The sequence below is a fragment of the Dromiciops gliroides genome, chromosome 4 (assembly GCF_019393635.1).
Source record: "Dromiciops gliroides isolate mDroGli1 chromosome 4, mDroGli1.pri, whole genome shotgun sequence".
NCBI classification, from domain to species: domain Eukaryota; kingdom Metazoa; phylum Chordata; class Mammalia; order Microbiotheria; family Microbiotheriidae; genus Dromiciops; species Dromiciops gliroides.
The window spans coordinates 256,225,413-256,245,678 of record NC_057864.1 but is presented as its reverse complement, the minus strand read 5'-3'; the positions used below and the strand labels follow the sequence as shown (position 1 = coordinate 256,245,678).

The 20,266-nt window shown below is 49.5% G+C and overlaps 2 protein-coding genes across 3 annotated transcripts in view; one reads left to right on the top strand and one right to left on the bottom strand.

Annotated features, from left to right (window-relative positions):
* Positions 1 to 790: 790 nt before the first annotated feature.
* The window catches only part of LOC122755399 (H-2 class II histocompatibility antigen, E-S beta chain-like), a 128,609-nt gene continuing 109,133 nt past the window's right edge, over positions 791 to 20,266 (bottom strand). The window contains exons 1-6 of one of the 2 annotated variants that reach the window (XM_044003785.1): positions 18,754 to 18,905; positions 4,970 to 5,239; positions 2,927 to 3,208; positions 2,353 to 2,463; positions 1,869 to 1,892; positions 791 to 1,698 (exon numbers count right to left, since the gene is read on the bottom strand). In XM_044003785.1, the coding sequence (XP_043859720.1) occupies positions 1,685 to 1,698; positions 1,869 to 1,892; positions 2,353 to 2,463; positions 2,927 to 3,208; positions 4,970 to 5,239; positions 18,754 to 18,853 (801 nt within the window). In that variant the 5' untranslated portion in view covers positions 18,854 to 18,905 and the 3' untranslated portion in view covers positions 791 to 1,684. Of the gene's footprint in view, positions 1,699 to 1,868; positions 1,893 to 2,352; positions 2,464 to 2,926; positions 3,209 to 4,969; positions 5,240 to 18,753; positions 18,906 to 20,266 lie in introns of those variants that run through there. The other variant, XM_044003786.1, reaches the window with a different exon arrangement.
* LOC122753463 (DLA class II histocompatibility antigen, DR-1 beta chain-like) overlaps positions 5,325 to 20,266 on the top strand; it is a 65,468-nt gene continuing 50,526 nt past the window's right edge. The window contains exon 1 of the mRNA XM_044000854.1: positions 5,325 to 5,436. The gene's annotated coding sequence lies outside the window, so the exon portion shown is untranslated. The remainder of the gene's footprint in view (positions 5,437 to 20,266) is intronic.

Here is a 20,266-nt window from a genome sequence, read left to right as displayed (position 1 = left end):
CCACACTATTTCTATTTTTTTGTTTGTTTTTCCCTTATGCTCTAATTTTTCTTTCACAGCATGACTAATGCAGAAACGTTTAATGTGATTAAACATATATAAACTGTATCAGATTACTTGCTGTCTTGAGGTGGGAGGAAGGCAGGGAGGGAGGGAGAAAAATTTGAAACTAGAAATCTTATAAAAACAAATGTTGGGGGCGGCTAGGTGGCACAGTGGATAGAGCACCAGCCCTGGAGTCAGGAGTACCTGAGTTCAAATCCGGCCTCGGACACTTAACACTTACTAGCTGTGTGACCCTGGGCAAGTCACTTAACCCCAATTGCCTCACTAAAAAAAAACAAAAACAAAAACAAATGTTGAGGGTCAGCTAGGTGACACAGTGGATAGAGCACTGGCCCTGGAATCAGGAGGACCCGAGTTCAAATCTGGTCTCAGACACTTGAGACTTGCTAGCTGGGTGACCCTGGGAAAGTCATTTAACCCCAATTGCCTCACAAAAAAAAAGTTGAAAACTATCCCTACATGTAACTAGAAAATAATAAAATACTTTGATGATTAAAAAAATCAGTGCCCAACAACTGAGAAAGGGCAAAGGAAATTGTGGCACCTGATGGTCATGGAATTTTGTTGCATCAGGAGAAACAAGAGATATGAGAAATTCAGAGAAACATGGGAAGACTTAAATCAAGTGATGCAGAATGTTCTAAGCACAATCAGGAAAGAAACATATCCAAAATAAAAAATAGTAAAAAAACAAAACAAAACAAAACAAATGATGCTGAATATTATGTACTAATAGTCACCAAGCTTGGCCACAGAGTTGAGAAAACAAACTCTTCATGGCAGATGCAGAGATGCTATGGGCATGGATTGCTGCATATGGTGTTGGACAGACATGGGTAATGTGATGGTTATTTGGGGACTTTTAAATAAATATTTTGTTATGAGGGAAGGCAAATGGGAGTAGAGTATACATTAAGCAATGAATATGATGCAAATGCAAAAGGTTTTTACTAAAACTTTAATTTTTAAAAATACAACAGAGAGGCCCGTGATACACAAGCACAGGCAATAGCAATAGATCATCCAGGAAGAACTGAGCAGAAGGGACAGAAGCAAAGGCATCAGAGAGAGGAATGACCAGAGTGAGGAGGGCCCATCCCACTGGGAAAGGGAAGGACTCCTGGGCAGGAGGCCTGTGAGGCCCATTGACATCTACATCATATCAGGACATGGACAGGAAGGCCACCAGCAGGCTGGGTAATGGAGGGGCCTGGACAAGAGGCCATGTGGATGCAAAGGTGTGGATGGATCACAATCTGCACCTCTAGAGGCCTTTCACACACTGAGAGGTTACACAAATCCCTCTGCTCCCCAACCTTGTCTCCCTGTCACCAAGAACCAGGTGATTCTCACTCTTCTAATTATTGGGGTGAAGGCTCAGGAGACAAAAATGGGCAAAACACAGGTACAGGAAGATAGGAAGGAGGAGGGGGTCATTGAAGCTCTGTTGGGAAATGCCAAAGAGTCCAGACAGAGCCCAAGACACAGGCAAGGAGCCCCTCCAGGGAAGGGGTCAGCAGGGCTAAGATCCTGGAGAGCTGGGCACAAGCAGGGGCTTCCAAATGTGGGAGGGAGGCTGAGGGGAAGGCAGCAGCTCCAGGGAACACAGCCTCAGGGATCAGCTCAGGAGCCCTGCAGAGGACACAGAACACCCAGGTGAGAGTCTACACCTGGGTCTGAAGCCACAAGTAGAGCCACCTCTTCCCACTAAGGGCCCCCAAGTCTCTGCTAAGCTTCAGGCCCCACTGGGCAGAGACTGTAGCTATGAGAACCCTGATCCCACCTGGGCAGAAGGATCTTACCTGCTGGCTGTGAACCCCGATTTCCTGGGAAAGGAAGGAAGAGAGACAGATGTACAAATACTTGTAAATCCCAGAGTCACAGAAGCAAAGGACACCAAGGCTCTGAGCACTGTGGGACAGGGGGCTCCTAACAGTGCTTAGCCTAGTGCCTGACCCCACAGAGGAAGCACTTCATCAATGCTCTATCCATCCATCTACAGCTGTAGGAGTGGGGGGGGAGGGAAATGGCAGGGGGAGGGACTGAAGGCTGGAGTCTGACACCCCTCCCCAGGCTGTCTCTACTATTGAATATGGGATTCCCTCAGACCCCTGAGCCCTGGGATCTGGCCCCTTCACCACCTTGTGTAAGTTCCAGGGTAGAAAGAGCTGAAGCCAGAGCCAGCCCAGCCCTTCACCCCTGACCTGGGGCCAGATTTCTGGCACCATCCAACATCCTCCCTCCCCTGGAGGGGAGGGGCCTCAGGGCCTCCCCAGAGTATCTCACCTTTCTGACTCCTCCTGTGGACAAAAAGGCCAACCCCAAAGAAGATCAGCCCCAGCACGAGGCCCCCAACTCCACTCAGCATCTTGCTCTGGGCAGATCCAGACTGTGCTTCTGGGGACAAGAGACACCAAGGATCAAAACTTTCCCTCCAGGAGCCAGCCCTGGGGGGCAGACGGGTCTGAGGGGAGCTGAGAAGGGGCTAAATCCTATCTAAGAAGGGAAGGGACAGACTGCAAAGGGTCTTCAGGGCTCAGCCAGTGAAGGCTCATCAGGGGACACTGACATCCATGTGTCTCACAGCCAGCTCCCCCACCCCAGGGGAAGGGCCTATAGGCTGGTCACTGAGTCCAGAGGGAGGCCAGCTCCCAGGGCAGGGGCCAGTGAGGAGCCTGATGAGGTTCTAGGTCTCCACAGCTCTTAGCTCAGCACAGCCATTGGAGGCCATGCTGGGGAAGGGGGGTAGCACCACATGGGGTTTGTATTAGCCCAGGACTGGACACACTCTGGGGGTCTCAGAGCTGGCTCCCTGTCCTGAGCAAGGTGAGAACTGGAGGCTGAGGGAGCTCTGGCTCACTCCAGTCCAAGGTGACAGGTCTCTGCAGGCTGGAGTGCTCCACGTGGCAGGTGTAGACATCCCCACGCCTGGGGGTCATCTCCAGCATCACCAGGACCTGGTAGGTCCAGTCTCCATTGCTGATCAGGCCTGTGGACACAACCCCAGCTGTCTCCTCCTGCCCATTCAGGAGCCACCTGACCTCAATGTCCCCAGGGTAGAAACCAGTGACAGAGCAGACAAGCAGGTTGTGGTGTCCCAGGGGAGCCATCTTGGATGGATACACAGTCACCTCGGGCTCAACTGGAAGAAAGAAGAAGGATCCTGAGTGAGGGGGCCAGGGCAGGTCTTCCTAGTCCAGCCCCCACCTCTGTCACCTGATCCCTCACCAGGCTCAGGCCTCCTCTTCTCCCCAGAGCCTGAAATGGGCATCTTGGGGACATTTAAGCTCCCCCAAGACTAGAAATCTGAACTAACAGGAAGCAGCCCCAGGGGTCCATGGGCAGAATGACCCCAGCCCCAGCTCAGCAGGATTCAGGGATGGGGGAAGAAATGGGCAGGCAAGTTTTCTCATTACAAGTGGATTCTTTATAATGGATTCTTTCCAAAAGCAGGTCACAGGTGTGGATAATAAACTGTTTTCAGAAAGACTCTGAGCTCAAACATTAAGAGATGCTATCGATACAGTGAAAGAATATTGACTCAGGGGCTTGTGGGGAATGTCTAGGCCCAGGAGAAACCTGAGCATCAGGACACAGAGTCCAGGGGCCCTGGGAGAAGCAAAAAGATGTCTGGGAGCCTGGAGAAAGACAAATTCAGTGATGAAGCCTCAGTTGTAGGAGTTTGTGTCACCAGAGAAGGCTGGGAGGGGGAGGGAGGGAGAGAATGGAGGAGATGGGAAGGAGCAGGGCATGGGAAGCCTCTGCTGAGCTTAGCTTCAGGGATAAAAAAGGAAAAGTTTTATTTAAGATTTTAAAAGGTTCATGGCACCTGGGCACTGAGGACTTAGGGGAATGAATTCCATAATAACCATTTTGCTGTTCAGTCATTTTTCAGTTGTGTCTGACTCTTTGTGACCCTATTTGGGCTTTCCTGACAGAGACACTGGAGTGGTTTTCCATTTCCTTCTCCAGCTCAGTTTACAGATGAGGGAACTGAGGCAAACAGGGCGAAGTGACTTGCCCAGGGTCACACAGCTAGTAAGTGTCTCAGGCCAGATTTGAACTCAGGAAGATGAGTCTTGCTGACTTTAGGCCTGGCACTCTACCCTCTGTCCTACCTAGCTACCCATTAACCATTGTAGCCCTGTATAAATGTGCATTATTTGTTGGTGATGGGTTTTGGCTTGTTCCCAGTGCAGTTTTTCTCCATTAGAATTGGAGGGGGTAAAAACATCCGAATTTGACTGAGGGGAAAGGACTCCAGGCCCCCAAATCCCAGCTGGTAGAAGAGCTTCCTCCCCCTCCCTCTCCAGCCCCCCTCCCCCCTCCCTCTGTCCCCACCCTCTTTCTCCCCCTTCATTTCCCCCTTTCTTCTCCTCTCTTCCCTCCCATCCTCTCCATCCCTCATCTCCAGTGTTTCTGCCCCTGATTCCTCCCCATCATCTCTGCTTCCCTCCCTCTTCTCCTCCTCCTCCCTCTTCTCCTCCTCCCTCCTTCTTCCTCCCTGCATCCCCCTCCCATCCCCCATTCTTCCTCCTTCCCCTTCAGACCCCTCTGGCCCCAATCTCTCCCCCTCCCCCAACTCTCTTCCCTCCACTTCCCCTCTTAGTCCCCTCCCTCCTCTCTCCCATCCATCATCTCCCCCTCCTTCCATTCCCTTCCCCCCTCGTCTCTCCCCTGCTCTGGGGGCCCCTGTCCCTGTCCCTGCTTCTGTTCCCCCCCTTCTCTGCTCCCCACCTGCCCCCTCCCATCACAGCCTCCTCCTCCTCCCCTCCCCTCCCCTCTGGCCCCTCCCTCTGCTCTCCCTTCCAGAACCTTCTCTTCCCTCCCTGCTCCGCCCCCTCTCCGGCTCCCTCCTCTCTCTCCCCGGGTCCCTCCCTCCCCTCCGGGGGCGCTCACTCACCGCGCCGGGGCACCAAGAAGCGATCAAGAATCTCGTAGTTGTGCCTGCAGTAAGTGTCCACAGCGGCCCGTCTGTCCTCCAGGATCTCCTTCTGGCTGTTCCAATACTCAGCATCAGGCCGCCCCAGCTCCGTCACCGCCACGAACTCCCCGACGTCGCTGTCGAAGCGCACGTACTCCTCCCGGTTGTAGAAATATCTCTCCACGAGCCGCACGCGCTCCGTCCCCTTCTCAAAGTGACATTCAGCCTTACTCTGCCGAGTGAAGTGCTCTGAGGAAACAACCAGGAGCGGCTCAGCCCGCACGGACACCCCCGCCTTCCAATCGCTGACCACAGGCTGGGCCTGACCGAGGAGAACACGGCCAACATCCGGCTGCCCTTCCTGCGCATGCTCAGTCTCGCCCCTGTCTAGCCCAGAGAGGTCAAGCGACTTTTCCGAGGTCACACAACGCAGATATGCGATGGAGGTAGGACTAGACTCTCAGTTCTCAGACTCACTGCCGCGTCATAGCTGCCTCTCAACTACACCCAGCCTGGAGCAAACACTCCCAGGAAATGTTACCCAACAACCACCCCAAGTCCTTCTCACCCCAAAATTAAACTCACTCTCTGATCCTCCTCCCTCCAGTGCACCTTTGTATCCCCCTCCCCAGCCCCTCTGCAGAGATCCGGGCAGGGGACAGACCCCACCACACTCCCATGACCCTAGAGGCCACACCCTCTTTCATCTAGGTCAATGATCCAATCAGTGTCACCCTGGGGATCTTCTGGGCTCTGTCTGGCTCTGCTCAGGATCCCTGTAACTGCTGGTCCAGGGCCCCCTCCCTGGGTCACCCTCCTGGGCATGTCCTACATCCTCCTCCTCCTGGAATGGAAGCTGCTCCAGGGCAGGAAATGACTGATTTTATATATAACCCAGTGCCCAGCACAGGGCCTGATACAGGGTAAGCACTTATGAGGCTTCCTGACTGGTTGATATCACTCATCTCTCCAGCCCACAAATGACAAAATAAATCTTAGAAAGTCCAAGTCTGACCACTTCACTCACCTCCTCAAGAACCTGTGGTGGCTTCCTATGGACCCTTGGAGAATTTCCAAACCCTAACCTTAGAGCCCTCCCCATTCTGACTCCTGCCACCCTTTCCAGCATCTCCTGTTACTCCCTCTCACACACAATTTACATTTCAAACTGGCCTCCTTGTGGCTCCCCAAACTCAGCCTTTCATCTCCCACCTCCACACCTGTGAACAGCCTCTAGGCCTGGACTGCCCTCTGCCCCCCCCCTCCCCCAAACCCCAGTTCATGGATTCCTTACTTTCTTTCTACTTAACTGTCTTTCCTTCTCTGTGCACTGCTGTGCTTCCTCAAAGGGTCAGTCAATCAACAAGCACTTAATAAGTGCTTACTGTGTACCAGGCCCCATGTCAGATGTTGGGAATACAAACATAAAGATTGCAACAGTCCCAGCCTTACATTCAAATAGGGGTGACAAGTGCACACAAAAGTATGGGAAGCATGAATACAAACAAGTAGAGGGTGATGGGCATTGGCATGTGGGGGATCAGGAAAGGCTTCACCTAGAAAGTGTTGCTTGAGGGAAGCTAGGTGGCACAGTGGATAAAACACTAGCCCTGGATTCACAAGGACCTGAGTTCAAATCAAACTTCAGACACTGGACACTAACTAGCTGTGTGATCCTGGCAAGTCACTTAACCCTCAATGCCCCGCCAAAAAAAAAAAAAAAGAAAGGAATTAAAGAAAAGAAAAAAGTGGTACTTGAGCTGGGCCTTGGAGGGAAAGAGGATGCATGAGGCAAAGGGAAGGAGGGAGTGGAATCCAGGCATGGGGGGCTGGCAGGGGCAAAGGCCAAGAGGTGGGAAATGGGGTGCAGGGTGTGAAGAAAGGGCCAGTTTGGGCAGATCCCAGAGTGCAGGAAGAGGGTTATCATACAATGAGACAGGAGCCAGGCTGTGAAGGAATAAACATACGAAGTTATAATGTATCCCAGAAGCACTAGGGAGCCACTGCTGTCTCTTTTTTTTTTCTTTTTTTCTTTTTTGTGAGGCAATTGGGATTAAGTGACTTGCCCAGGGTCACACAGTTAATAAGAGTCAAGTGTGTGAGGCTGAATTTGAACTCGGGTCCTCCTGAATCCAGGGCTGGTGCTCTATCCACTGTACCACCTAGCTGCCCACTGATGTCTCTTGAGGAGAGCAGTGACTCAGTCAGATTTGTCCTTAAGGAAAAGCACACGTTTAAGGTATAAAAGATGGTCTGGACGGAAGGGAGACAATTGGGGGCCATCCTAGTAATCTGGGTGAGAGGGAAGAGGCTCTGCTCCTATGGAGGCCACATGAGCACAGAGAAAGGGGGGTGTGTGGAGGAGGAAATTGTGGAGATTAGCTGAGCAAGTGTTTAATTGTGGGGATTGAGGGAACCACACTGACGCCCTCTTGTGACTCAGTTCTGGAGCTGCTTCAGTTCCCTCTGCAGTTATGGGTCTGCTCCAACTTCTGTCTTGTGAGAAAACTTTATTCAACTGTGAGAATTGGGAGCAAACCTTATTTCCTTGTTTGAACCTGGCCCTGCATGGCTGGGGAGCTGGACCACCTCTCCCTGGGGCTTAGAGACCCTTAACTAGGGCCTGAGGTTCTGCTGGTCAGAAACCTGGGCTGATCCCAGGACTGAGGCAGGGAGTTTTCTCACACTTGTACATCCCCAGCAGCCCCCAGTGCTGATCTGAAAACTGGCCCCCTGCAGAGCAATCCGTTATGGTTTCCATGTTCTTTTGATTGTTCACAGACACTTGGAGTCAAGGGGGGTTTGGGGGTGGGGGGGGTGGAACACCGCTCTTCTGATTTCAGGGAATTGCACCTGTTTGCTCTCCCCTCCCAACCTGGAAAGTCCCTAATCTTCCCTCCAATTAGAAATCAGATTACCTCACGTTGGACAGTCTCCTTTTCATTCATTGGCCTTATTTGATTAATTGCTTTTTTTTTTTTTTGCTGGGCAATGGGGGTTAAGTGACTTGCCCAGAGTCACACAGCTAGTAAGTCAAATGTCTGAGGCCAGATTTGAACTCAGGTACTCCTGAATCCAAGGCCAGTTCTTTATCCACTGCGCCACCTAGCCACCCCTGATTAATTGCTTTTAAAGTATAAATGTCCGCTGCCCCTGCATTCAGGGTCTGGCCCTAAGCCGAGGAGGGCAGGTCCTGGATTGTGGGGTAATGGGCAGCCTTTGCTTCATACATCGATGGGGTCAGAAGCTCCAACCTTTGTTTCCTGGGTCATTTCATCTTTCACTTGTCACAGGGAAGGGATGTTATGGCTGTGACCAGGGGATAGGGGGAGCAGAGGGAGGAGGTGGAGATAAATCCAAGGTCATGAACCATGAGACTGGAAGAATTGTATTAGGTTCATTGGGAAGAGGAAAGTCTGAAAGAGGCCTGGGTTTGGGGCAAAGCAGTGAGTCCGGTTTGGGAAGTGTTGTGTTTAAGGGAGCTTAGAGATTCAGGCCTGAAACATCCAGGAGGCAACAGGGGATGCTGGACAGAGGCTGGGGCAGGAAACACAGATGCAGGAGTCACATGAACAGAGATGGGAATTCACTCTGTGGGAGCTGATGAGGTCACAGAGAGGAGACAAGAGGGCCCAGGGCAGAGCCTTAGCAAACACCCCCATTAGGGGACAAGATGTGGATGATAAGCCTGCAAAGGGGACTGAGAAAGTGGGATCAGACAGGGAAGGGGAGAACCCAGAGACAGCAGAGGCACAAACCCCCAGAGGGGAGAGAATACCCAGGAGGGAATGGGGCTGGCAGTGTCCAGTTCAGCAGGAAGTTCAGGAAGGATGAAGCCTGGGAAAAGGCCATCAGCTTTGGCCATTGAGGCTGGATCCTTGGTGACTTTGGGGAGAGCAGTCTCCATTGGCTAATGAGGAGGGAAGCAGGACTGTCCAGGAGTGAGGAGTGAGGGAGAGGAGGAGAGGAGACTGTGTGTGCAGACACTGTTTGTAGGAGTCTGACTGAGAAAGGAAGGAAAAGTGTGCAGGGCAATGGCTTGGGTGTAACATCATCTAGCTAAGGTCCAGTGAAGTATCTTACAAAGCAGAGTCTGCTCCCATCTGGCTTTCTCTGTAGGAATTCTGTAGGAAAACAATTTATATGATAACCACAATATGGTAAAGATAAACAACTTTGAAAGACTTGGAAACTCTGATCACCACAATAACCAACCATGATTCCAGAGGACCAAGGGTGAGACAGGCTGCCCACTTCCTGACCAAGAGGACTCAGAATGCAGCATGAGAATTTGTTTTTCAAAATGGCCAATGAAGATATTTGTTTTGCTTCACTACAAGTGTTTTAATATGGGGTGAGGATTTTCTCTCAGTTTGAGAGGGAGGACTATGGGTTTGGGAGGGAGAAAAGGTGAATGTTTACAGATTGAAAATATATTTTTTAAAAGATAGGAAAAAATTGTAATTCAACCCAACAAAGTCGGTAAACAATCCTTCATTGACCCAGAAATAGGAGTACCAGGCATACACTGCAAAGGAAGTCTAAGAGAGAGGACACACAGGTGAGATGCACAGACATCCATACTTGCACATGTACACGTACATATTTTAGATATAATATGTACACATAGGTGAGATATGTGTGTACACACTAGCAGCACTTTTTGCTGTAGCAGAGACCTGGAGACAAAGTGTGTGCCTCCTCTTCAGAAATGACTGAGCAAATTCTGTGCTAAGAGAGTGAAAGTGTATCCTTGGGCTGCAAGCAGTGAAGAAAGGCATAGATCCATTGAATCCCAGAGAACATCGTCTGAACTAATGCAGAGGGAAGGGAGCAGAGCAAGGAGACTCCCACACTCCCACACTGACAACAATAACCTCAAGGACAGAGGTCAGACCTCAGCTCAGTGCAATGACCCATCCAGGCTTCAGGACACACAGGCTGAAGTGCTTCCCATCTCTTGGCAAAGAGGTGATGGACCCGAGGTGGGGGATGATACAGACATTTCAGTCTCAGGCCAAAGACAGAGGGCTTCTAATTGAGGGGGTGGGGAAGGTTTGGTTTGGGGCTGGGTGACTGATGGGGAGTGATAGTGATGCAAAATGAGGAAGAAAAGGGCAGCTAGGTGGCACAGTGGATAGAGAACCGTCCCTGGAGTCAGGAGGATCTGAGTTCAAATCCATCCTCAGATACTTGACATTTACTAGCTGTGTGACCCTGGGCAAGTCACTTAACCCCAATTGCCTCACCCCCCCCCCCAAAAAAAAACGAAAAAGAAAAGAGCATAAGTGAAAAGTTTTTAAAATACAGAGAAAAGAGCAAAATAAATTGCAAAAAGGATCAGAGACAAGCAAGGCAATTTGGATCCTCTCATGTTAAATTTAACAGGAACTTGAAAGAACCAAAAGCATGTAAGAGGAACTCACAGCACAGTGGATAAAGCACCACCCCTGGATTCAGGAGGACCTGAGTTCAAATCCAGCCTCAGACACATGACACTTACCAGCTGTGTGACCCTGGATAAGTCACTTAACCCTCCTAGCTCCACCAAAACATAAGAGGAACTCACAGTGTTATCTCCAGTGGATTTTTCCTGGTTTTGAAAGGTCTCTTGCAGGAAGTGATCACAGGCTGAGCCTTGAAGGGAGAATGAGCTCCTCAGAGAGAGAGAGAGTTGAGGAGTTGGGAGGGTGTGTTTCTTTGTGGGAGAGTGGGGAAAACCCACCAATTTTACAATACTCAGATCCTAGATGCAGAGCTGGAAGGGAAGCTAGCAGCCATCTAGCTCCACCTCCTTGTTTTACAGATGAGGATGCTGAGGCCCAGAAGAGTGATGTGACTTGCCCAAGGTCACTGACCTAGTAAAGAAGGGATCAAGCCTTGAACCCAAGATTCCTGACCTCTTTTCCACTGGACCACACTGTCACTGCAGGCAAAACCCAGGGTTTCCAATCCCAGCTGTGCTGCTGACTCTCTCTGAGGCCTTGTACTAGTCACTTCTCTCTGAACCAATTTCTTCATCTGTAAAATGGAGTCAATAACAGGGACAGCACCTGCTTCATAGACTTGTGGTGAGCATCAGAGAGGACTGTGTATGGGAAGCACTTTGTAACAACAGAGCCTGTGTCAGCATAAGTGACTTGGATTCTCTGATGCATCTCTGACCTCCTCCCAGTGGGTCTTCCCTCTGTCAACACAGAGCATAGCCCACCCACACTGGCTCCTTGGATGATTTTCCCATAGATCCTCTATAGAAGGCCAAGCCCCACATTTGGACATTCTGAGGTTACCAAGAGGACCCATCCATCTTTCTTTCCAATCAGGCATTTCCTCCATGATCTTTCTTACTATTACTTGTTAGAATGGGTTATAACAGGAATAAGGTTACAACTAATAAGTGCATATAAAACCTTGACACCCAAGGGCTGTAGTATTCCCAGATTCTAAAGCAGAGAAAACATTTGGGCTAAAAATGTGTCTGAACTGGGAGTTCCCAAAGGCAATCTAACCAATTCCATGGCTCCTTTTCAATTCTGGGCCCAATTCATTATCCACCTGCAGAGCCTCCTCCAAATATGCACAGGGATGCACTAATTAGAATGTCATCATTTGAACAATGGGCATTTTTCATCCTTTTCAGACTTTCTTGAATTGATTGTAAGGCTCTTCTCTTTTCCATATAAGTGTAAATTAATAATATGACTATTAATCTTCTTCTGTGTCCCTGGCTGTTTATGATCAGAGCAGCATTAAATAAGGTTATTTCTGGTTTTTCTATCTTTCAGGGAATTTTGAATGATTATGGAATCAAAGATTTCCTTGTAATTAACAACCAATAAGCATGAGGGGACCTTATATTCTATAAAACTTTTATTTTAAATGGTAAAGATGTGGTCCATTGCTGAATTCCTCTTGTGAAAGCCTGTTTGTTCCCTACCAATACTCTGATCAAAGAAACTCAGTTCAGACATAGATGAGTCTCATAAAGATTTTTAAGAGATGAAAGAATGGGCACTAATTCAGTGGTTAGTGATATTCTCTCGGTCACCCTGCCTCTTGCTCTCAGTAAGGTCCAAGCATTTCCAGTCTCTTTCCCTCCTTCAGATCCCTTGAATACTGGTCCCTTCATACCCTCACAATTGTGTCATTTCTAGCATAAATCTCTTCTACAAACACTTGGGAATCTGGCTGCTTTTCCTGTCTTTGTTCTCTTTGCAGTCATTTTTACCTCCATGTTGAGCCCATTCAGGACTGTGTTGTTAGGGTCCAAGTGCTGGGTGGTTGCTCTATCCTTGAGAGAGAAATCCCTGAACTGCCTATTTGCCAAAGATATTGGCCATGGTGATGGAGGAGATCCAGCAAAAAGTCTAGGCCAAAGAAGAATTCCCAATGGACAGGGAGGTTCCCTAGAAATTTTTCCTTGTGGATGACACTGTGTTGACTCCAAGAAGACCTAGAACATTGGAGAACCTTCTAGAAGAGACCTGTAAGCACTCAGAGGAGTTTGGCCTATTCATGCACCTGGGAAAGACCAAGTGAATGAAGAGTCTCTGTTTCACAGATTTCAGCATCCACTTGGATGGACATTCTATGGAGCTTGTCCATCAGTATGTCTGTCTGGGGTATTAGGGATGAGTTGGGGACAAAGCCGATCAGAAGGAGGAGAATGGTTTGGATTTCAGTCAGGAGGCTTTTCATGAAAGCAAAGGCTCACCTTTTCAGTACTAACATTCTCCTGATATTGTGATAGGTCAGTATGATGTGGATAACCACTGCCTCTGAAGAATTAAGCTTCACAGAAAAGGCACTGTCAAGGCATATGGTGGGTGTAAGCATGTTGAAATATATAAACATTCCAAATAGGGAAAGGGGATCAAAGACATCTTTGAGGAAATGCATGATAGGAAGACAAAGGGGCTGCATGCATACAAAGAAAAATGGATGACGGATGGACAAAGAGTGGGGAGCCACAGATACCCTCCCAGTGTCAGGAGAGAGTAAGGATGACTGCTATGAACCTGGGTGGACTCCATATGGAAGTTTGTGGGAGAGTGTGGACAAGAGTCACATGGAATGGGCAGCCATGGATGGGTTGAGATCTGCACCTGGAAAGGAACTTTGGAATCAATGAGGTCATAGATCCAGTTGAGTGGGACTGCTGAAATATACACAAGTATTCAATGCATGGAACTGTCCTTCACTTGATTCTCCATCCCTCACTAGATTATATCCTATTTTTCTGTTTCCTTTTATAGACACATCTCTCTAAGTAGTCATCTGGATCCAAAGTCCTCTTACTTAACGCTCAGTAATATATGTTTATAACAATACTCTTGAATGAATGAATGAAAAAAACACTAATTGATAACTATGTGCTAAGCATTGGGAATACAAGTACAAAAATAAAGAGACTCCTCTTTAAAGGAGCAGGCATTCTAAATGGAGAAAGAATATTCATAGGGCAGAGGTGGCCCAGGAGGGACACTTTGAGCTAAAGGTGGTGAGTGGGGCCACAGGGGAGTAGATAGACAGAGCTCATCCAGGAAAAGTAGATTTTGTCACAGTTCTTGGATACAGGTTGTCCTTTTGGGTGGGAGGAGAAGGAGCTGTGAGGAGAGGGTAGGTACATCTCTGTGAAGACCTTGGCAATGGGGTTGAGGAGGAAGTTGCTGCAGAGAAGGGAATGAAGTGAAGCCTGACAGGACCTTTTCTGAAATAGTACTCAGGGTTGGGGGCAGCCAGGTGGTGCAGTGGATAGAGCACTGGGTTTGGAATCGGGAAGACCTGGGTCCCAATCTGGCCTCAGACACTTACTAGCTGTGTAACCCTGATCAAGTCACTCACGCCATTTGCCTCAACTTTCTCATCTGTAAAATGAGCTAGAGAAAAAATAAAGCAAACCTTTCCAGGATCTTTGCTGAGAAAACCCAAATAGCATCACAAAGAATCAAATGGGACTGACATGTCTGAACAATAACAACACTCAGTCACTAATGAAAACAGCAGGCCCCAGAGCAGGAGATCCTCCAGGGCATAATTGTTGGTGTGGGTAGCAAGATGACATTAAAGCCTCAGAGGCAGCAGTGCCCCCTTTACCTCCCTCCACAAATTACAACAATTTTGCCTCCAAACTCGTCCTTCTGTCCCTGCAGCCTTTGACACTGATGGTCACCTCCTTGAGATCCTCCCCTCCCTAGGCTTCTGTGACACCTCCCCATCCTCCCTTTTTTCTCACCTCCCCAACTCCTGCCTCCCTGCCTCCTGAGCTGCCTCCTCTTCCTCTTCTCAATCACTAAAGAGATTCATGACCCAAGTCACCTCCCTCTTTCTCCTCTCTCTCTGCTCTCTCCCTCAGATGTCTCTATCCCTTCATTTCTCCCTCTCTACAGCCACCTCCAGAATCTGGACCTTGGTCCACCCTCCCTCATAGTCTCCCTTCCTACATTTCCAGCTCCTGCCAAACATCTCCTCCTGCATGTTCCCAAGCACCTCAAACTAACCATGTAAAAGTCACTATCTTGTCCCCGAAATCAAATCCTCCTCCCGACTCCCTGACTTCTATTAATGGCACGTCCACTGCCTCACACCAGCTCTAGGAAACCTGGAGCAATTGGGGACTCAGGGCTCTCTCTTTCCCTCACCTCCCACAGACAAGTCAAAAAAACCTTCCTGATTCTTCCTCTCCAGTGTCTCCTCTCTGCCCAAGTTTTTCCAGGTACACCATGACCCAACTTAAAACCTTTTACTCCTCAAATATCCTCCCCCACACTAATATAGCCATTTTCCATACTAGCTACATTACCCTGCTGATTACTGGTGTCACCTTGGTTGAGTCACTAATTGGGGGGCCTCAGTTTCCTCATCTGTAAAATGAGAGAGGTGGTATGGGTGCTCTCTAAGGTGCAAATCCTGGGATTCTGTGCAGATAAGGAGATAGTATGAGGGAATCACCCACAGGCAAAGCTCCTTCAGAAGAAAAAGGGATTGGGGGCAAGGGAGATCCTTGACTTCTGACATTGGGGCTCAGAATGACACGAGACACTCCATCGAGCACCCCCCTCCCCAGCCACAGCCCTAGGTCAGCTGGTGGATTAGCTCAGTGTGGGGGGGGGCACAGGAAGCCCTGAGACTTGAGTGGAGAGAAAGAAGATATATTGACCTGGGAGTTAGGCAGCAAGGGGGGCTGACAAGATTAGAAGAACAGAGAGGGGACTGACAAGATTAAGGAGGACTCCGGACACTAGAGACCCTGAGACAACAGAACAGAGAAGGATGAAGGAGATTAAGAGGACTGGGGAAGGAGAAAAAGCTAAGAGCAAGAAGGGACGGAGGCTGATGCGGAGCAGGGGGCTTTTCTGTGAGGAGGAGGCTAAAAAAGTTCCAGGCGCAGCAGGTGGAAAGAGACGTGCCGGAATGCAGTCAGGTTGTACATTTTATTTCCCTGTATTTTTATGTTTAAATTGTATCTCATAAATAAAGTCTGCTTTGATTATTTAGTTAAGAGGCTTCTTAATCTTTTGCTTATCAATTTTGGAAATGGAGCAGCGTGGTAGAACTTTATAAACAGCCCATATTAAAATGATAGCAGTCAGATAGCCAGTGAGTCAAAAGTCCCCAGATTAGTCCTCCAGTCAGATTAGTCCCCCCAAATTAGCCTTAGTCATTTAAAATATTTTTACATTTGAATGGCAACCCAGATGGGACTTATGGCCCAATTATAATTTTTCTAAACTTATAATTTTTCATATAGTTATAATTTTTCATAAGTCTAATTATATAATTTTCAGACTAGATTAGTAAGCTAATAATTAATTTTTTTTACAGACTGCCCTGCTAAGCTCAGTCCTCCCTACCAGGATCACAGCCTACAACATGGCTCTCTGCCAAGCCCCAGGGGCCAGGCATGAGGGTTCAAGCTTCAACATCCCCATTGGCCTCCTCACTGTTCTTTGTGCTTTACCATCTTCTCCTCTCCATAGCCCCCAGCTCACCCCACGACTCTCCATTGCCATTAGATAAAGAACAACTCTGTTAGCCCAGAAACCAAGGCCTTCTCCACCTCTGATTCATTGCCCTTTCTAGCCTTCTTTTCCACTGTTGCCCCCATGACATCTCAGCCCAAGCCAAAGTCTAGTGACAATCCCTTAGTGCCTCCCTGTGCTTGCCCTTTTCTGTGGTCATTCTCCCCCAGATGTGGATTCTCTCCTGTTACTGGTGAGGCACCACCATCCTCCCAGTCACCCGGGCCCACAGCCCTGGGGTTATCCTCACTGTCATCACCCACATTGAATCTGTTGCCAAAACCTGACAATTTTACCTCTGTAGCATCTTGAATAATGCCCCTTTTCTTCTCTGACCCGGCGATGGCCCTGATGCAGGCCCTCATTGCCTTCTATCTGCACTATTTTAATAACCTCCTGGTGGGTCAGCCTGCCTCTACTCTTTCCCTATCAAATGAGTCTTCCTAAAGCACAGATCTTACCATGTTACCCACCTGCTCAATAACCTCCTGTGGCTCCCCATCACCTCCAGCATCAAATACAAAAATCCCTTTTGGCCGTCAAAGCCCCTCACAACCCGGCCCCTCCTGCCTTTCAGCCTTCTTACCCCTGATTGCCCCTCCCCCACCCATGTACTCTGTGATGCTGAGACACTGGCTCCCTGCTGTCCCTCCTACTAGACGCTCCATCTCCCAGCTCTGAGCAGTTTCCCTTGTTGTCCCCCATGTCTGAAACACTCTCCCTCCCCCTGCCTGCCTCCTGATTTCCTTTAGTTAAAATCTCTTCTACAGGAAGACTTTCCCAGTCTCCCTCATCCCTAGTGCCTTCCCTCTGTGGGGTATTTCCAAATTATCCTCAACATCACTCGTTTGTACACAGGTGTTTTCATGTTGTCCTCCCCAGGGACTTTTACCTCCCTTTGTATCCCCCTCAGTTAACACAGTGCCTGGCCCATAGTAAGTGGTTTGACTATCTACAGGCTGGGAGGCTCCTTCAATATTGTGTAGTTTGCATTATTGTCCACAAGGGGGCATCCCCTACTCAATACACCCATGGCTGATACCAGGGTGTTCCTGGAGATGTCAGCTGGGTTAAGCAGCCATCACCCTGCTAGGAGTGGCAGATCCCACTGCCCTTGGGTTTCCCTTGCTCAGGCCCTGACAGACTGTCTCTAGAAGTCCCCTCCTCTCTTGCCCAACACTGGAGAATGGGTGTTACACATGGCAGACTCTCCCTCCAGAGGTAGTGCAGGTGACAAAGCTCAAAAGTGGGTCAGATTCCCGGTGGATGGCTCTAGATCAGGTGAGGAGCCCAAAGAGGCCGTGACTGGCCATGCCAGATGCCAGGCCAGGCTGCAGGGGAAATAACACAGACTATGCCAGAGGGGCTTTTCTCTGCTCCCCTACAATACTTACACTGGCTGGGAGAAGCCTGTGGCCCATCCCTGGGGGTTCCCTCCCTGTCGAGGACAAAGGGTCTCCCACTCATGCTGTGTCATGGCAGAGGCCCCTTGATCCAGCCTGGGGCTTCAGAGAGAGCAGCAGCAGTGTGGAGACCAGAGACGACACTGAGAGACTGGGGAGAGAGGGTGCAAGTCCTGCCTGCTCCAGGGCAGTGGGGATTGGGGAACATGGGGCTCCCACCTCTGTTTTCAGCCCATTAACAAGGATCAGGAAGGTGGGAGAAGAGCCAGCCTGGGTCAATGCCTTTGGTCTCTCCAGCCCAGGATCTGCCTCCAAGGGATGGAGGGGGAGACCTTCCCCTACTCCACCAGGATGTCATTAGTGAAAACTGGGGGCTCCCACACACTGTAGCTTCACTTATGGCCATGAAATCCTGCCTGGGAAATTAAACCAGGAAAGTCCATCCCTCCCTCCCCCAACAATGGCCAAACTGAAACCTCTCCAGCAGCTTGGGCAGACTCTGTGAAGATGCTTAATGGCACAGAAAAGTTCAGATGGGGGTGGGAGACCTTGGCAGCTCTGACCCTGTCACCCCCTCCCCAGTCAACTCCACTGACTCCCTATCAGCTCCAGGCTCAAATATCAAACCCTTTTCTTGGCCTTCAAGGCCTCCACAACCGACTCCCTCCTATCTCCCCACCCTTCTTATACTTTACATTCCCAGGCTCCCAATCCTCTTCCATCCAGTGACACTGACCTTCCTGTTCTTCCTCCCACAAATTTCTCCATCTCCCTAGTCTGGGCACTCCCTGGCTGTCCCCCAGGCTGAGGACACTCTCCCTCCTCACCTCTGCCTCCTGACTTCAAGTATCAGTTCCAATCCCTCCTTCCACAGGAAGCCTTTCCCGACCCTCTTCATGCCAGTGCCTTCCCTCTCCTGATTCTGTCCAATTTACCCTGGATATGTCTTGGTTGTACAGAGGTGTCCGCGTATTGTCTCCCCCATTAGACTGGGAGCTCTTTGAGAGCAGGAACTGTCCTTTGCCTTTCTTTCTGTCCTTAGCAGTAATTACACAGAGCCCAGTAGACAGTAGGTGCTTAATAATTGCTTATTGAAAAACTACCTGGAGCCCTCACCTCTCCAGGGGGCCTCCACAAAGTCCATGAGCCCTGGGGAAAAGGAAACAAAGACCAAAGGAAGGGATAGGTGGAGGGGAGCCTGAAATTCAGTTTCACCTGCTGCCCATCTCTCTGAGGACCATCCTGTCCCAAGCCCCTCCTTTGGTCTGGGCCTAGAGAGAAGAGTGCTCCCCTTGGGCCCCCACCTGGGCTCTCTGGGGAGCTGCTGCTCTGTACTTACCTGGGACCTGTCTGCCTGCAGTCACCTGGGAATTCAGCATCAGCAGGGTCATAGCCAGAACTCCTATCCAGATGCCCTTGGGGAGCCAGACACACACCATCCTGGAGACAAGAGGAGGTTAAAGGAAAGAGGGAGATAAAATCCAGGATAGCCCTCACTTCATGGGAACTCCCCCCTGCATCTCCCAGACTAAGAATTTAGAGACTCCCTTTTCTGCCCCATGGTTGGTCAGCTTGAGAGATGAGAGAGCCAATTAGCTTTAGGGACGAAGTGCATCATTAGTTCCCAGGCAGAGGCTCCTTTTGCAGGGTCTTTTCTAATACTTAAACATTTTTCTGGTGAAAAAAATGATCCCAGAAATACTAGAATGTCAGGGAAGTAAGGGGCCCCAGAGGTCATCTCTTGCTGGACCATTCCAACAGTCTCAGGCCTGGTCTCCCTCCTCCCAGCCTCTTTCCTCTCATTCCCCACAACTGCCAAAGGAATCAGCCTAAATCACGGGGCTGATCATGTCACTGGAGGCTCCATTTTGGCTCTAGGATCAAAAACAATCTCCCCTGTTTGGCATTTCAAGCCTTTCACAATTTGTCTTCAGTCTCTCTCCCCAGGTTCATTCTATATTAGTCCCTTCACAAACTACAAACCAACCGAAGGTGCCTACTTGCTGTTTGTGACACAAAGTATGACACTTCCTGTCTCCACACCTTTACAAAGGATGTTCCTCAGGCCCAGAAGGTGCTTCCTTGTTCCCCCCAACTCCTAGAAACCCTGCCCTCCTGCCAAACTCCCCCACAGCTCCAGCTCTTCTAGGAATCCTTTGCTGATCCCCACCTGCTGCTATGGCTTCTCCTCTCCATGGGACCTGGCAGTCATTTTATTTGTACTTGGTATCCATTGTTGTGGACATGTTATCTATGCTGATAGAATGTGAGCCCCTTGAGGACAGGGACTACTGAGTTTTCTCTTTGGTGAGTCAGTCAATAAATACCTAATAAGCACCTACTATGTGCCAGGCCCTGTGCTGAGCTCTGGGGATACAAAAAGAGGCAAAAGACAGTCCCAGTTCTTCCTCAATTCATCAACAAGTCTTTACTGAACAGCCCCTCTGTCCTCAGGACCGAATCCCATCCCAGCCATGCCCTAGTCCCACTCATCATGGCTGCTGAGCTCTCTGACTCTGTCATTTCCATGACCTTAGAACCTGGGGCATGAAGCCCACTGGGAGAGACAATTGAGTCTATTGACTTTGCCCTGAGCCTGGCTGTGGACCTAGTGTCTACACAGTGATACTACCTCAATCACCCTAGCCTCCTAGCATAATTTTTGGATACTTCCTTAATCTGGACTTTTGGTTTTATCTGGGGAATGGCCTGGAATGAAGAGAGGCTAGAGGCAGGAAGACCAACCACCAGGTTCTTACAGCAGTCCTCATGTGAGGGGGATGGGCATATAAGAAGAAAGGAAATATAGACGTGGAACATACTAGAGAGTCTATGAAGGCAACAGTGTGAAT